General features: G+C 38.0%; 1 protein-coding gene across 3 annotated transcripts in view; it reads left to right on the top strand.

Annotated features, from left to right (window-relative positions):
* Positions 1–16,826, top strand: part of CSMD3 (CUB and Sushi multiple domains 3) — a 1,073,312-nt gene that overhangs the window by 532,359 nt on the left and 524,127 nt on the right. For all 3 annotated transcript variants that reach the window (XM_036263876.1, XM_036263875.1, XM_036263874.1), the window contains one exon: positions 16,500–16,612. In XM_036263876.1, coding sequence (XP_036119769.1) covers positions 16,500–16,612 — 113 coding nt within the window. The remainder of the gene's footprint in view (positions 1–16,499; positions 16,613–16,826) is intronic.

The raw sequence follows: 16,826 nt of genomic DNA, 5'->3' as shown, positions 1-16,826 counted from the left end.
AGGTAAAACTAGTCTCCAGTTGGACATTTGATTTAGCTGTTGTTTTCCTTATCTGTGAATTAGTTTTTTGCTTTTTCTTAAATTTGATTTACCTGCTAAGAGTAACTTTTGTCACCAAAATTATTTTGAAATAAATTTTAAAACAAATAACTGAAAGTCAAAAGCATAGCAGACAATGAAAAATACATTCATTTAACAGAAAGCCATGTAAGTCATAATATTTGAAAGCATTTTGTAAAAGGATGAGTTCAGCCTATACATTTAATTTTATAAATTCTGATTAACTTAATAAACACAGGGTACATCACTTTGGTAAATGTTTAACTAGATGCAGAACATTCTATTTAGGTTATAAGATTGAATTGACATAGGAAATACGGTGTTTTTTGTTTCTCATTTTCTTTTCATGTTTAGGTCCTGAAAGGTAAAAGCAATTGTTCAACAACTAAAATAATCCTCCAGAAATGAAGCTAATTATGAAAGGTTTTAAAAATAACTCATAATTTCTTCCCTGAAGTACAAAGCATAAATTTTCCTGCAATTCAGTAACTTAAAAATAATTTAAGTGTGCTACCTCTTTTCACCTTGAGCCTTTGGCTCCAAAGAAATATTCATGACAAAGTTATGAGCAATACAATTATTAATAGAGAACAGCCTATAATTGATATCATGTGCAGTACTAAGTTCTCCATATAGTTTTGTCAGATGAAAATTCATAAAATAATGCAAATTTAAATTACAAACTTAAATTCATAATTCGGAGATTTGTTGCTTCTGATATTGCTGTAGCACAATTGCCCATTTCCTCTCTCACTCTCATTCTTGTTTATTTTCTCTCCAGTGAAGTCACTTGAAGGGCACCCCCGACCCCTACGCACCCCCCCCCCCACACACACACACACGCACTTTTAATAGCATTTTTTCATTCCTGGAAACTTCATGGTGATGCTGTAAATAGTGTCAGTAGAGAACAGAATCTGAGCTTAACCAGTTGACAATAATTTAAGTGATACATATGAACAATCATGCTGTTATTTTTTAAAATTTTGTTAACAGACTTTTAACTTTTTCACAGATTGTTTTCCATGTGCCATTTTCACACATATGTATAAAGAGTAGAAATGGATGTAATGAATTAGAGAGAACTAGCATTAGGATAGAGCAGTTACTGGCATTGAATTCACTGCCAACCCTTATTTCATCTGCAGAAAGAGAGAAGAGATGTTGATTTAGTCATATACTCGGTCATCTGTGTAGCATCCCACGGAGACAGAAACGCCTGCCTTCCGCCAGGCCTGTGGTTCTCGTTCCTTCCCCGGCCCTTGCGCTCACATGCTTTGCTGTTCCCTTATTAGAGACGTGGTGACACTATGAGATGAATTAGATAAAAACTTGCAAAATTAAATTTTAGAAAGTCTTTTATTCCTAAAATACCACTGGAAATTTTATGAGTATACAGTGACATTGGATGATATAGTATTTGAAAAAAATATCTGGAGGGTGAAAAATGTTGTTTTGACTATCCAAACATGGTTCTATGGTATCACATCAAAATTGTAATTTCTCTTGGAAAAGTCAATGTATAATATAAAATCTCATTTTCAGATATATGTAGGTATAGGCTAAAGGCCAACAATACTCTACCCTGGGAACTCTTCTTTTTATTTTAAACACACACATTTATAAAATATAAATTTTATATTATAAAATTTAATATAATTTTTTAAAATAAGTGTTTCATTTATTTTAATAAATAATATATTATATTCATAGACAAGATAGCTCTGCTTGCATTGTGCTTATAGATTGTTACTTTTGTTCTCAGTTCATTGATCCATGTTTTGACAAGTTACTTTGTCAAAGATGTTATTTTTTAACTACTCAGCAATTCACTCTTTCAAAACCTTGGCTCCACTCTGCTTGGTATCAGTCTGCTATATGTGGTATTCGCTTGAGCACACTCTCCTACATCCAGGGAAGTATACCCTCCACCTTTTCTTTTGTACTTTCCTCTCTTAATAATGAAAACCTAAATACCAACAAGCACCATGGGCTAAAGAAAGAAGGGTATAATAAATATATTGTACCAGGTGATATTTTCAGAGGTTGGTGGATATAACATAAAAAAGGCTTAGATGGCCAGTCCGTGTGGCTCAGTGGATTGAGCATTGCCCCATGGACTGAGAGGTCCCAGTTCAATTCCCAGTCAGGCACATGCCTGGTTTTCAGGTTCCATCTCCAGCAGGAGGCAGCCATCAATGTTTCTCTCTCACAACAGTGTTTTATCTCTCTCCCTTCTTTTCTCTCTAAATAAATCAATGAAAACATGTTTGTTTGTTTTTTAAAAGGGGACTTAGAAAATTGACCAGTCAGAAAAATTCTTTACGCTTTGTATTGCAATTATTAAAAATAAGGAAAAAAAATATCTTCTTGCTGCTCTTTTCTCTGCCTTGTACCCTCCTGCCCTTCCTCCCCTCCCCTCCCCCACCTCACCCCTACCTACTCCTCCTACATGCTCATGATCATTTTCAGTTTCTGGAGGCCAGGGACTATCTTCTACTCATCTTAGATTTTCTGAGCACTTTAACACTTATTACTACTGATGGATATTGCATAAATTCTAATGGGAGAAGAAAAATTACTCTACACCAAGAGTGTAGTGGACACATCAGCAGAAATATATAAAATGAAGTATCTACAGTTGAACACAAAATACATATGCTGAGGTCTTGACCTTCAAATTATCTTTTTAAAAAGCAGATGTTAAATTAAAAACCTATTTGTATATGTACTAAGAACCATGACAATTGCACACATTATGATTTTGAATTAGCCAATAAATTAAAACTTCTGAAGCCTCAGTCCATAAATGAAGTAAAAGTTACAATTATTGACTATACTATTCAGTTACCTAAGTGAGCTAACATTTATGTGGTCCCATCATTCCATGGTGCTTTATACACTTTTATTTTAAAAACTATACATTATCCTTCCAATATATTGATCCACATTATTTCTATTTTGCCTTTTTATTTTTCAGCGTTAATTGACAAGAGTGTAAGATATTTAAGATATTCAAATGCTATGATTTGATATAGGTATACATTTTGAAAGGGTTTTCCCATTGAGTTAATTAACACATCCATCAACTCACAGTTACCTTTCTTTTATTGTGAGAACATTTAAGTTCTACTCTCTTAGAAAATGTCTTTCTTTCTTTCTCCTTCCTTCCTTCCTTCCTTCCTTCCTTCCTTCCTTCCTTCCTTCCTTCCTTCCTTCCTTCCTTCCTTCCTTCCTTCCTTCTCTCTCTCCTCTCTCTCTTTCTCTCCTTTGTTCGTTCATTTCTTTTCTTTTTCTCTTTCTCCTTCCTTCCCTTCCTTCCTTCCTTCCTTCCTTCCTTCCTTCCTTCCTTCCTTCCTTCCTTCCTTCCTTCCTTCCTTCTTCCTTCTTCCTTCCTTCCTTCTCTCTCTCCTCTCTCTCTTTCTCTCCTTTGTTCGTTCATTTCTTTTTCTCTTTCTCTTTCTCCTTCCTTCCTTCCTTCCTTCCTTCCTTCCTTCCTTCCTTCCTTCCTTCCTTCCTTCCTTCCTTCCTTCTCTTCTTTCTTTCTTTCTTTCTTTCTTTCTTTCTTTCTTCTCTCGTTACAGATGTTTCTCCTTTTTCCCCCATTGACACCCTTCTCCCTCTCCCTCCCCGCCCTGTCCCCCAGCTTTGTTGTCCATGTCCATTGTTCATGCATACATGCGTTTAAGTTCTGTGGTTTATCTCTCCCCCAACCCCCTCTCCTGGGGTTTGTCAGTCTGTACCCTACTTCCACGTCTCTGGGACTACTCTCTTCTTCAGACTGTTATGTTCATTATATTCCACAAATAAGTGAGATCATATGATACTTGCCATCCTCTGTTTGGCTTGTTTCACTTAGGATGATACTTTCCAGGTCCCTCCATGTCGTGTCAAAGGATAACAGATCTTTCTTTCTTATAGCTGCATAGTACTCCTTTGTGTAAATGTACCACTGTTTTTTTATCCATTCGTCTACTGATGGACATGTGGACTGTTTCCAGATCTTAGCTTTTGTAAATAGTGCTGCTATGAATATGGGGGTACATATATTCTTTCTGATTGGTGTTTCAGGCTTCTTAGGGTATATTCCTAGTAGCGGGATCACTGGGTCAAATGGAAGTTCAATTTTTAATTTTTTGAGGTAACACCATATTGTTTTCCATAGTGGCTGCACCAGTCTGCATTCCCACCAGCCGTGTACTAGAGTTCCCTTTCTCCACACCCTCGCCAACATTTATTTTTTGATAATTTGTTGATGGCAGCCATTCTGACAGGTGTGAGGTGATACCTCATTGTTGTTTTAATTTGCATCTCTCTGATGATTAGTGATGTTGAGCATTTCTTCATATGTCTCTTAGCCATTTGTATGTCCTGTTTGGAGAGGTGTGCATTTAGTTCCTCTGCCCATTTTTTAATTGTGTTCTTTGTCTTCCTTTTGTATGAGCACTCTATATATTTTGGAAATTAACCCCTTATCTGATGTATCAATGGCAGTTATTTCAATGATACAATACAGTGTTATCAACTATAGTCACTGTGCTGCACATCGGAGCCCTAGACTTTACTCATCTGAGAGCTGAAAGGTTGTACTCTTTTACTAACCTCTACCTACACCCCCACTCCCAGCACATAGCACTTGACAACTACTTTTCTAGTCTCTTTTTCAATGAATCCAGCTTTTCCTTTTATCCTTTTTTTTGATTCCACGTATAAGCAATACCATGAACTGTTTGTCTTTTTCTGTCTGGCTTATTTCACTTAGCATAATGCCCTCCAGGTTCATCAATATTGTTGCAAGTTAAAAGATTTTCCTTTTTTAAAGCTAAATAATATTCCTGTGTGTGTGCGTGTGTGTGTGTGTGTGTGTGTGTGTGTGTGTGTATCAACCATCTTTTCTTGATCCATGCATCTGTTGAAGGACCTTAGGTTTGTGTGTGTGTTGTTTTTTTTGTTTTTTGTTTTTACCTTGGCTGTTGTGAATAATGCTACAGTGGACATGAAAGTACAGGTCTCTTTTTGAGATATGAGTTGTTGTTTTTTAATATATAACCAGACATGAGATTTCTGGATTATATGGTAGTTATATTTTTAATTGATTGAGGAACCTCCATACTGTTTTATATTGACTATACCAGTTTACGTGCCCACTAACAGTGCACAAGGGTTCCTTTTTTCCACATCCTTACCAGCATTTGTTATTTTTTGTCTTTTTGATAATGTTCATTCTAACATGTGCAAGATGATACCACTTTCTGATGTTAACCTACTAGAGATATTTCAGGGGTTCTTTTATATTTAATTTTTTATAGCCATCATCCTGTTGAGTGAATTTTATGTATCCAAAATGAACATATAAATCACCCTTGATAGGACTGTAATAGAAGAAAGAATATTAAATGTGTATCCATGAAAGGCAAACATTATATATTTGTGTGATACAAAAAATAGATAGAAATGTAGGACTACAGCTATTATCTTTAATGGATACACCCATATGCCTAGAGTGATTATCAAGAAAATCAGGCACTAAATCTAATAGAAATTTAATAAATTTATGTCCTTTATTTTATACTGTATTTGAGTGCTTGGTTTCTGAGTGCACTTATTTAGGGCTTTTACTCTTTTATTCTAATATTAAGGGACTAACTAGGAAGATTGAACACCGAGGCTCCTCTGCCTATTTGTAAATGTATTAAAGGTTTTTGTTGTTGTTTTTTTTTAAGTTTGCAGATGATAGATTCAAAAAGATGTATTTAAAACATGTTTAAAGTATTTGAAGACTCACTTGAGAATTTTGGGGGAATAGTCCAAAACTTTCTCCTCTGTGGCTCAAAAGCACCCCAGGGATGGTAGCTGAATACAAAACTGTCCAGTGCAGATTGATCCTATGATTTGTGTCTAAACCAAGGTCTTTAAGAGGATGTCCAGAGGAATTAGCGATTGAGACTGCATGCAAAAAGCGGGGTTTAAGTGAAATATCTTGTGTTGAGAAGATATACTGAAAAATAAAACCATCTAGTAACCCAGTGAATCCTTTTTACAAAATGTGAACCAGTTTTACTATTGAATGGGGATTAAACGGGACTGTGATATGCACCATAGACAATCTGATAGACTGCAAAAAATTAAGAACATCACCCATGGCGGCCAGAAAGTTACACCATAGAGCCAAACACCTAGGTGGGCTTTGGCTCTCTCAAAAACAGGCCAGGAGGACACCGTCTTTCTTCATGTTCACATTCAAAGAGATACCACCTCCATGAAAGACAGTCTTGAGGTGCAAAACTGGCTAAGAGGCTTATTTAGCTTTTAAAATATTTCATACCTCTGAAAGTAACAGAGAAAGCCAGTGCTGCTTATTGTAAGATTTCTAGAGGGTGTGCTGAAGAGCATGGGAGGAGAAGAGAGCGCTATGCCTTCTACCAGAAAACATTGACAGTTAGTTTGTTAGATTTGTATTTGCACTTATAATTTTTACTTTTAGGACTACTTTATAATAAAACTACAATTTTCCAATGATCTCTTTTGCTCTTTGTACTTTCCTCTGGGCCGTTTGGAGTAATCTAAATATACAGGAAGTTCACAGTAAAATACAAAGCAGAAAATTATCAGTGTTACAATAGGATCAATTTAAAGAATCAGTCCAGTCTTAGCTTCAGAGGAATAACTTTTAAATATAGTATACCAATGGTGAATGGGTAATTGATTAGCAGTGGTCAAAGAATTCTCTTTTATCGTACATTAGCTTTATAAATGTTGTGATATCTATATTGCTTATGCTTCTAAATGATCTATTTGAGTATTATTTTGTAGTTACTTATGAAATCTTACCCAGTTCAAAAGGAGTAGCTTCACCCTGGTGCCTGAATCTAAGTTTTTAAGAGTTTTCCTTGAAGAACCCAATACATTTATCCTGTGTTCATCAATAACATAAGAAACATCACATTTACAAGATAATCTAGGCCTTTCAGTAATTAGTCCATCTTTTCAAATAGTTTTTCCCAGACAGGAAACACAAAGATACACAGAACCATTATCTAGTATTATGAGGCACCTATTTAAGGATACCTGTGGAACTTCCAGTGTTTATTGGCGCTAATTGTTGTAAGTTTTGGGGACAAATGCAACCTATGGGCCATTTTGTGCATGGGTTCCAATCAATCATTATAACAGTCAATGAAATCTGCATAAAATAATGGATATTCACTTTTATTTATTTATCTATACTTGGACTGTAGAGAACTTGTATCTCAAAGTTAATCAAGTAACATTAGACCTGTCTTCTGTAGTCTTAATCTGTAAATGGTAGATTTCTCTTTGTCTCCTAATTAGATGCTTTTCATCCTGTACCATTCTTCCAAACAAACCAATTAATAAAACTGCTTTATGTGTGAAATTTAGATTGAGTATCTGGATGTATATTAGTTACTTTACTTAGGTATTATAAAAAAATAGTAAGAAGATGTTCTCACTTTTACCCTGTCAATATTTGGATTGCTGGATTTATAAGTACAGATCATGCCAATGCTGGTGTAAGAGGAAGATTATGGCAGACCAATAAAACAGTCAGGGAAGACTTCATTCAAAGCTACTGCACTAGGCATTAGGACTATTGCAATAGGATGAAACTATTGAAAGAAGAGTCAAGGCTATTTCAATAGGAAAGAAAAATTGGACTCAACTCTGATGAAACAAAAGGTGAGGTGTTTTTTTTTTTGTTTGTGTTTTAGTCCACACTCCAAGACATGTTTTTCATTGTTTTTGTTGTTGTTGTTTTTTAGTTAGAGAGCGAGGGGGGGGGAGGGAGAGAGAAAGAGAGAGAGAGAGACATTGATCAACTGCCTCCTGAACCAAAACCTGGGTGTGTGCCCTGACCAGGAATCGAACCTGCCACCTTTTGGTGTATGGAATGATGCTCCAACCAACTGAGCCACACTGACCATGGCAAGGTGGGGTGGTTTTTCAATGCTGGGTGAGCCAGTGGAAAAGTACTGGAGAATTTTGATGGAAGAAGAGTCAGTATGAACAGGCCATTTGGGTTTGCTAATAGTTGCCTGTAAAAGCTGGGCTCTCCACTCCCACAGAGATGGAAAGACATGAGTGCCATCTTCTTTGATTACTGTATTCAAAGGGACAGCTCCCAGGTCCCTGAGAATGATATTCCTGGGTTGTAGAAATTTTCCAGCTCACAGGACAGAGACAAGATATATAATGGCGTGTTTTCTAGAGTAAATGTTCTAAGAAGTGGGAGGGTAGGGGTCTGAAGTCAGGAAGACGCCCCTTGTAAGTTTCACACCTTTGAAAGCTGAGGACGATGGTAAGGCTCTCTGGACCAGTGGGAGTTCAGTTAGAGCCATTTAGAAAGAGTGATTGTGGGAACAATTACTGGGAACACAGAAAGAAAAAGTCGTGTTACAAACATCATGTTTGTTTCTAGTAAAATGTGATTCTTAAGTAATTGCTAAAAAAGAAAAAACAGGTCTGTGAATAGGAGAGTAAGGCAGCCAATGAGAGTTATAAGTTTGTTAGAATACCTTTTTTTTTCGGTTGAGCTCAGTGCCATAATCACTTGCTCTAGAAAAGTTAAGTTCCGAGCCTTCATGGGAACCACTGGTCAGCACCCTGAAGTGCTGGCTTCGCTTGGCAGGCCTGCATCCCCCTGGTCTCTTCTTTCGCTTTGATAGACATACGGGTGAGCCTGCCAAATATAAGTTCAAAGGGAAACACAGAATGCTTGCTTGTGGGAATTGCACTATTTTTTAACCAAGTTAGTGATAAAGTTATAGGCTATTTTAATCTAGTGTATTGCTGGAGCTTAGCAAATGAGTTTGATTCAACTTATGGGAATCTGCAAACATTTGCATAATTACTGGATGGCAGTGGAAAGAAGATGACTTTCTCTCTCTGATTCATTATGCTCCACTCTCCCCAAAATAGAAAATGTGTGAGTTAAGAGAGATGTTACTTTACCACCACCTGAACATTGGCAACCGAAGAGGGAAAGACTTCAGACCCTCCAGACATATGCACCACAACCAGACAAAATCTCTCAGTATCCACGGGCACGCATTCTGTGTAATCCAAATGCCGCCAAGTTTGCAGTCAAGTTGTTTGGGAAGCCTGCCTGCATATACCTAGGGAGTGGAAAGAATTCTCTGACAAATTGCTCATCTCCTTCATGTGTTTTGAATGGCTTCATCTCTTAGATACATCTAGTAAGAGTCTATTTATCTTTAAAACATCTCTTGTGCTTAGATGATGATGTTGACGACACAATGTTATTAACCGAGAAATAAGTACGGCGGGACAGGCATGATTTTGTTAGATTATTCCCATAATTTCGTAAAATGTCTTTCAGCCTCCTTTTCAATTCCTTTTGGGAAGTGTATTTTTGGAAAAAATTGCTTGTTGTAGAGTAAAATGTGAGGCAAGTGTGAAATCGGCCACAACTCACAGTAGTTGTTACAGCTCTGTCAGCAAAGCCATTGCCTTTGGAAGTCTTCACTCTGCCCCGTGTGAGCTCTGCAGAGAGTCACTGGCCTGAGCAGGCAGATGTGCATCCTCCCTCAAGTCAGCGATCAATATCCCAGGACATATTTTCTTTCCCTTCAAAGCCGAAAGTCCTGATGTTTTTCCTAACTTCTGTTTCATGATAGACATCAGATGCATTTTATACACATGTCGCAATTCTCTTGTTACTATTGCTGACTAGGCTGTTGTGCCAGCTTCGTTGTAGGAATACTATAAGCTTCCAAAATTTCTTCAGAAGTCACTAGGACATGCAAAGCTTTAAGTTGGCCACTTTCATCCTGAATACACGATCCATCTGCAAACATCACGTAGTTGGCATTGTGAGCAAGATTGTCAGATGAATCAGGTAGGGGCCCAGTGTCTTATTCTGTTCCTGTTGTACAGTCGCGATCATCTGTTTGGTCAGGATCTGGTAAGAGACCAACAGCATGTAGGCGATTGCATCTCCCAAGCACAATGTTGGGGTTGAGCAATAACGCTTGTTCACAGCTAGTCCGATGGCATACATACTTGTGAGATAGCTGTCACCATACATACGACACGCAGATAAGTCAAGTGGACTCCAGACAAGGGTTTTGGTCTTTTTAAAAGCAGTCTGCGGCTGTCCCAGCATCCCAGTGTCCACAGTGTCATGGCTCCCGAAGGACTGAGAAATACATTATTGACGTGTGGTCGGATCCCAGCTGTTGAATTCAAGTTCCAAAAGTAGCACCTCTATTTCCATGACAAAACAAGTAGGAAGGCTTTACAAAATTTGCAATCTTCAAAGCTGGGACCATAGTGACTTCTAGGTCACAGGCCTATTCAGAATCTCAGGCTCAATCAGAAGGTCTGAGAAATTGTCATGCCGTTGCCCCATCGGAAGACTTATCCGTGCTGGAAAAGATGGAACCTTTGTCTACCATGTCCCGCTAGTCACCAACGTTGTCTAAGTTTGTTGTTGTTGTTAACAGGGCATTTCATCTGCAAAATGGGCTGACTCTTTTGGGGCCTCAGCAGCAACACGTGTCCTAAACATTTAACTTCAGTTGAACAATAATGCAATTTCTTTAGTGAGCCCTTATGTTCTTGTGAAGAGGGGATTGTAACAGGTCAGGGCATCCATTTTGCTTTGCTCTTTAGTTTCTGACTCTACCGGCAAACCATCTATATAATGAATATTTATTGATCCCTCTGCTGGGATAGCCCCCTCTGTTTCCCTGTAACTGACTAGAGAAATATAGGAGAGTACCAAAACTCTTAAGGAATCCTGTGCCATAAATACTGGCCTCCTTTGTAAGTAAAAGCAAACAAACATTTAGACTTGTCTATTGGAGGAACAGGACCAAAAAAAAAAATAGGCAGAGCATAGATAAATTTCAGAAAAACTTTGCAGGGGATGGTACCAAAGTTATAATGATTCCAGTGTTAGAAACTACAGGTGTTAATGGAGCAATGGGTTTATTTACTTCTTCAAGATCTTGTACAAAGGTCAGCCTTCTTTATCAAATTGACTTTCCTTCTTTACTGAAGGTTTGGCAGTGTTAGTATTGCAGCGTGAGTGCCCTTTTATAATTATTCTTCTTTTGCTAATTCTTTTTATAACTGTTCTTGTTTGTTTGTTTGATTTTACTTCTAATTGAGCTCTTGGCAAAGGGTATTGTTTGACACGTGACCATGGTTTATGCTTTTGAAACGCTACATCTCAGATTAAACCAGTATTATTTGGTTCCACATCTCAGATTAAAATATGCTGATCTATTTCTACTCAGGGGACGTTTCCAGCACCATGTGAGACTGCCAGTGTCTGCTGTATCCCTGTTTTTTAGTAAGCACATCAGATGCTTTATTTTCCCAGGGCATTCCGCAGACACGCCATATGGAGTACACAATATGGTAGTCTTAATTTCACAAGAGATCTCTCCCCAATAGGCTTACATGAGAAGCAAGATAAAGTAAGAAGGCATGTTCCTTATTCACAGAATATATTCAGGTCAGAAGCACAGAAGAAAACACACACACACTCACACACACAATTAAAGAACTTACTCAAAATACCAACAGACATTCAGATGGAAGGAGAGGGATTTCTGGGGACATTTCAGAATAAGTAGCGCTAGCATCTACCAGAAAAAGCAAGGATGTGTTAACTAGAGAAACTTTATTGAAATGCATATTTCACCATTTCCTACCTCTGAGATTGTCTCTGTCACTCTAAACCATTTGTTAATTATGCCCTAGCCTGTGGGCTTTCCTGATTCCTAGTCTGCAATTTCTGCATCATGTGGAGGTCTCCTCTCCTATCCCTGTTTTAGTGTCCCAGGGTGTTGTCTTAGCAAAGCTTCCTTTGCTTGAGAAGATGGAATAGAGATTATTTCCTTTCGTAAGTAGTTGTAACTGAACAGTAAACATAGCAGTTTTTAACTTATTTTCCTCTTCATATTTTTCTAGATTGTCTCAAAATCAGGTAATGGCTACTAAGGTTTGAGTCATAGATCATCCTTACCATTCCACTACGTTTTCCTTAATTTAAATCTGGATAGTCGCCCAGCCGGTGTGGCTCAGTGGTTGAGCATCAACTCATGCACCAAGAGATCACCAGTTCGATTCCCGGTCAGGGCACATGCCCAGGTTTTGAGCCAAATGCCCAGCAAGGGGCATGCAGGAGGTGGCCAATCAGTGTTCTCTCTCATTGATGTTTCTATCTTTCTCTCCCTCTCCCTTCTTCTCTCTCTTAAATCAATGAAGAAAAAAGAAATTTAATTTGGATAGTCAGCAAGAGAACCAGGATAAATGTGGATCGGAGCAGAGGATGATTTTGGTCTGCCTCTAGATCCATGTGAGCAAATGTTGAGCATGTCTCAACAAATTGCTGATGGGAATATAACACTGCAGTGTCTCCCAGCTCACCTCTAGAGGAAAGACTGTGAGCAGTCTCTTCTGCTGGGTCTCCCAAGCCCTCAGTCCTTCCACAGTGGTGGAGGGTGGTGAATAGTTGGCTACTCCTTGATGTGGTGGGTCACCTTCGGTCCCCAGTGTGCTTACAACATCCAGAGAGCCACGTCTGATGGTCGCAGAATTTCATACAGTAGCTTGTGCACCTACCCAAGAGCGGGGCTCTGTGTTGAAAACATGTTATGAAGGATGTCTGCAAACTTCTGGGAAACAGGAAAGCATCACTGATCAAATAAAAAAAGAAGGTTTTTCTCACATTGTAACCAGAAACATGTACACTTACATGCCTCTTTGGTTGCTTTCTCATGTTAGTATATTCACCAACATAACACTTAAAAAAAATTCCCTTTTTCCAAATAACTAGGGAAACTTCTTTGCCTCGTGTTGCCTTCATATAAGGACAGTCTTTACACAAGTTCTCAACTATACCCTAAACAGACCCCTTTTAATTTCTGCTTTCCGAGACAGGTTGCTGGAGTAGAGTCTGTGCTGAGACAGAGAGCGAGCTCAGGGCTAGGATGTAAGGCTCACAAGCCTGTGCCCCCAACAAGGCAGGGAGTTCATTACCAGCTAAAGAAGCTGTGTCTTCTTTCTCCTTTGAAAGGAAGTCTACTCACAAATGGAACCATGTGTCTAAAAACTCATCATATCCCTTTTCCCAGGGTCTATTTGAAGCAGGGAAGAATAACGAGATGTAGGGGGAACAGAGGGAGTAGAAATAGCAAAGGAAAGAGAAAGTGCCTTTAACTCTCACATTCCCTCTTCCACTCTCCTCACACTTTCCTACTGGCTATCCTAATCATTTTACACTTTCCTCTTAGAATGCTATCTATCCAACAAATACCAGTAATTCATTTACTTAGAATCAGGCCCTCCAAAACCCTCACAAATCCTCAAAGACTGGCTTCTCATATATATTCTGGACGTAACAGAGAGATCTAGTAGTTTAAGAGAAAGAACTGCAGGCAACCTTTCTGACTTTCTATCTCGTTCCTCTATCGAAACCAATCCTCATCCTGATGGGGGTTTAGAGCCCAATTCACCCATGCCTGCTCAGTAATAGAATCTTGATGTTGGAAAGAGCAATTCATCCAGCTGGTGTTCCCAAAGACCAGGACACTGGAAGAGAGCCTTCTTGTAATCCGGGGCCTCCCCAGTGGCTGTTGTGTGGCCACAGGACCTTCCACTGGTCCACAGCATTCAGGAACTGCCATTTGTATCCCATCCTCATCACCAAATGTTGGGGAGATACAATCTGAAATTAAACCTCCTGCCAACCCAGGAAACTTTCTGCACAAAATGTAGAAAAGAATGGAAGAGTTTTAATATTGAATAAGCATTAAGCCAGACTGAGCTGTGCATCACAGACAATCTGCTAAGGAGACTGCAAAGATAAATAAATCTCACCTTTTTATATAATCAGGCTGTTACAGTCCGTCCCATACATGTTAATTGTCCTTATCTAAAGGAGATAATAAAACTTTATTTTTATGACAAGCAGGTAGTGACATCGCAGAGCTGTGTGTCTAGACTTAAACTCCCACGGAAACAGGAAGACAGGTGACATCCTCCTGGATGGTCACATTTCAAAGACATGATTCCAAGGCTTCCAAGAAAAACAGTCGTAGCATGAGAATTGGCAAGAGGCTCATTTAGCTGAAAAGGTTTTTATACATTGGAAACAGATATCATTTAAAAAAATAATTTCTTTTAAAAATATTTTTATTGATTTTTTTAAAGAGAGAGGAAGGGAGAAAGATAAAAACATTTTTGTGAGAGAGAAGCATTGATTGGCTGCCTCCTGCACGCCCCTACTGAGGATCAAGCCTGCAACCCGGGCTTGTGACCTGACTGGGAATCGAACTGGGACTTCTCAATCCAAGGGACAAATCTCAATCCATGAGCCACACTGGCTGGACAAAACAGATATCATGCCCTGGCTGGTTTGGCTTAGCGGTTGGAGCATCAGCCTGCCTACCAGAGAGTACCAGGTTCGGTCCCCACTAGGGGCATGTCCAAAAAAACAAACAAAAAACTAGATGTCATTTATAATTTTAAGTTTTCTAAAGGAATTGCTGAACAAGGGAGAAATTTGTCTTTCCTTTCCAGTGTCGGAAAAATTATTTTTTAAATAATTATTATGTTTTAGATTGTGTTTTGCTTTTACACCAAAAATGTGTAATCATGACCAACAGGAGAACAAGTTAACAAGGGAGCAGGTTGACTCCATGTATTAGCTGTTGTTTATGAACTGACACAAAAACCATGCTAGAGGCTTTGATCTGGTAAAAGTTCTGACTGACATGGATATCAGAGAGAGAAATAGCTAAAATCTCCCCTTGAAAATGTTTTTATTATTCCCTGTGGGATAGATTGTTGGCATGTTTGATATAGTGTATCTACAGCACATCATGTGGTTTTAAGTTCTTATGCCCATTTTACAATTGATTTATTTTACTTTCTGTCAAGTCTCTAACTTGAATCCTCACTCTTCCCTGTAAACCTGTTTCTGTTCTGTGGCTCAAAAGATGAGTACTGATTAACTCACCAACGTGAAAATTAAAAGTTCAAATGTTTAATTGCAAGATGTTTCCAAATGGTGGCATGTGTGTGTGTGTGTGTGTGTACATATATGTATGTGTTTGTGTAGAAATATACATATAGATACACACATATATTACAAAGGAGAGTTATGTGTGTGTATCTCTTACGTTATAATCATTTAAAATTTGTTGGGAAGTGAAAAATAAATATCTAAAATTTTATAGTATTTTATAGGATCTTTATATCATAATATTCAGTTTTCTTCAATATCATGCATAATACCATAATGGAATCATGATATTTAACTGGGTGTTTTTGTGATTAGAGGCCCACAAATTCTGAAACACGGGACCCTCGTGACATAGCTACATCGCTCTCGCAGTCCACTGATGACATTTTACTATTTTGGTGGCTGACTTTGCCGCTGTGGTCACCTCAAGGATCTGTTCCTCCATGCTGCCCTCTCCTGGTCCAACTACAGTATAGCCTCCACTTACCAGACAAGGCTCTCTCAGGGTACCCTTTTTATTACGAAGAGAAGGAAACTTTATGTAAAGTCCTAATGCAATGTTCCAGCAATTTTTATGGTTATAGCAATAAGGTAGGCAAACAGTAATTTCTTTCTTTAAAACCTATATTTTCAATATGTAACTTAGAATTCTCTATCTGTATGGATATTTTACTCAGCAGTGAATCCATTTTTTTCCCCTTTCTATTCTTGATAGCTGGTTCCTCCCAGGATCTTACTTATTTGTTGTCCTTCTTTATCTGACCTTTGGCTTTGTTTCAAGTATGTGAGTACAGCATTATTAATGACAAAAGAAACATGGAGTAATTTTCCTTGATAGCGTTAAAAATAGAGCATTACTGAATGACATCATTAATGCATGGATTTAGTGACGCCATATGAAATCAGCAGCATGTTTTTTTAAAATAAAAATATTTGCAGAAAAACATACATGACACCACTAGCCTAACATTAATATTGCAAAGGGTTATATTAGATTCTTTGACATTTCATTATTTTGCACTTAAATACTTTTTTACAATATTTCGTTAGAACAGAGTTCTGTGAAAGTTGGGAGGTTAAAATGAAATGCATTGCTGGTGTTTTGTTGTTGTTGCTATTTTAAGCTTAAAGATTTTTCTAGAGCCTCTGTTTCTTTTCAGTCCAAGAAGTGCACGAATCTCTGGTGGTCTAAAATTTAGTATGTGGCCTCAAGAATATGAAAGATCTAACCTAGTTAAACACATAAGATGGTGCTGTTTATAATAAACCTGATTAGTACATTGTGTTGTTTGTTCTATGACGTCAATGCACAGTCTTGTAAGTTTGTCGCACAGTTGTATTGAGAAACGTCTTTCTCATATTTCGCCTGCAGAGGGTGTTTAAAGAACCCATTTCTCCTTTCTTTGTCCTCTCTTTGCAGTCTGACCGGGAGCTTTGTGCCGGACTTGATAGTGAGCATGCGTAGCCAGATGTGGCTCCACCTTCAGACAGACGAGAGCGTCGGCTCCGTTGGCTTCAAGGTTAACTACAAAGGTAATGGTGAATTGCTACTATGGGAAATACGTTTTTTTAATACCGCCAGAGAATGCTTTCAATTCTAGTGTAATTACATCTACAAAATAAGTTTCCCAGAACACAAGCAAGAATGTAGTAAAAAAAAAAATGCTTTTCTTAAGTTACCTACAAAGGTTTATTTCATTTTTCTTTACATAAAATCTTTTTTTTTTTAAATAAATGTGTCTATTTT

The sequence above is a fragment of the Molossus molossus genome, unplaced genomic scaffold (assembly GCF_014108415.1).
Source record: "Molossus molossus isolate mMolMol1 unplaced genomic scaffold, mMolMol1.p scaffold_m16_p_16, whole genome shotgun sequence".
Taxonomy (NCBI): Eukaryota; Metazoa; Chordata; class Mammalia; order Chiroptera; family Molossidae; genus Molossus; species Molossus molossus.
Note: the sequence above shows the minus strand (reverse complement) of the source record. Positions and strands in the feature narration are given on the sequence as shown.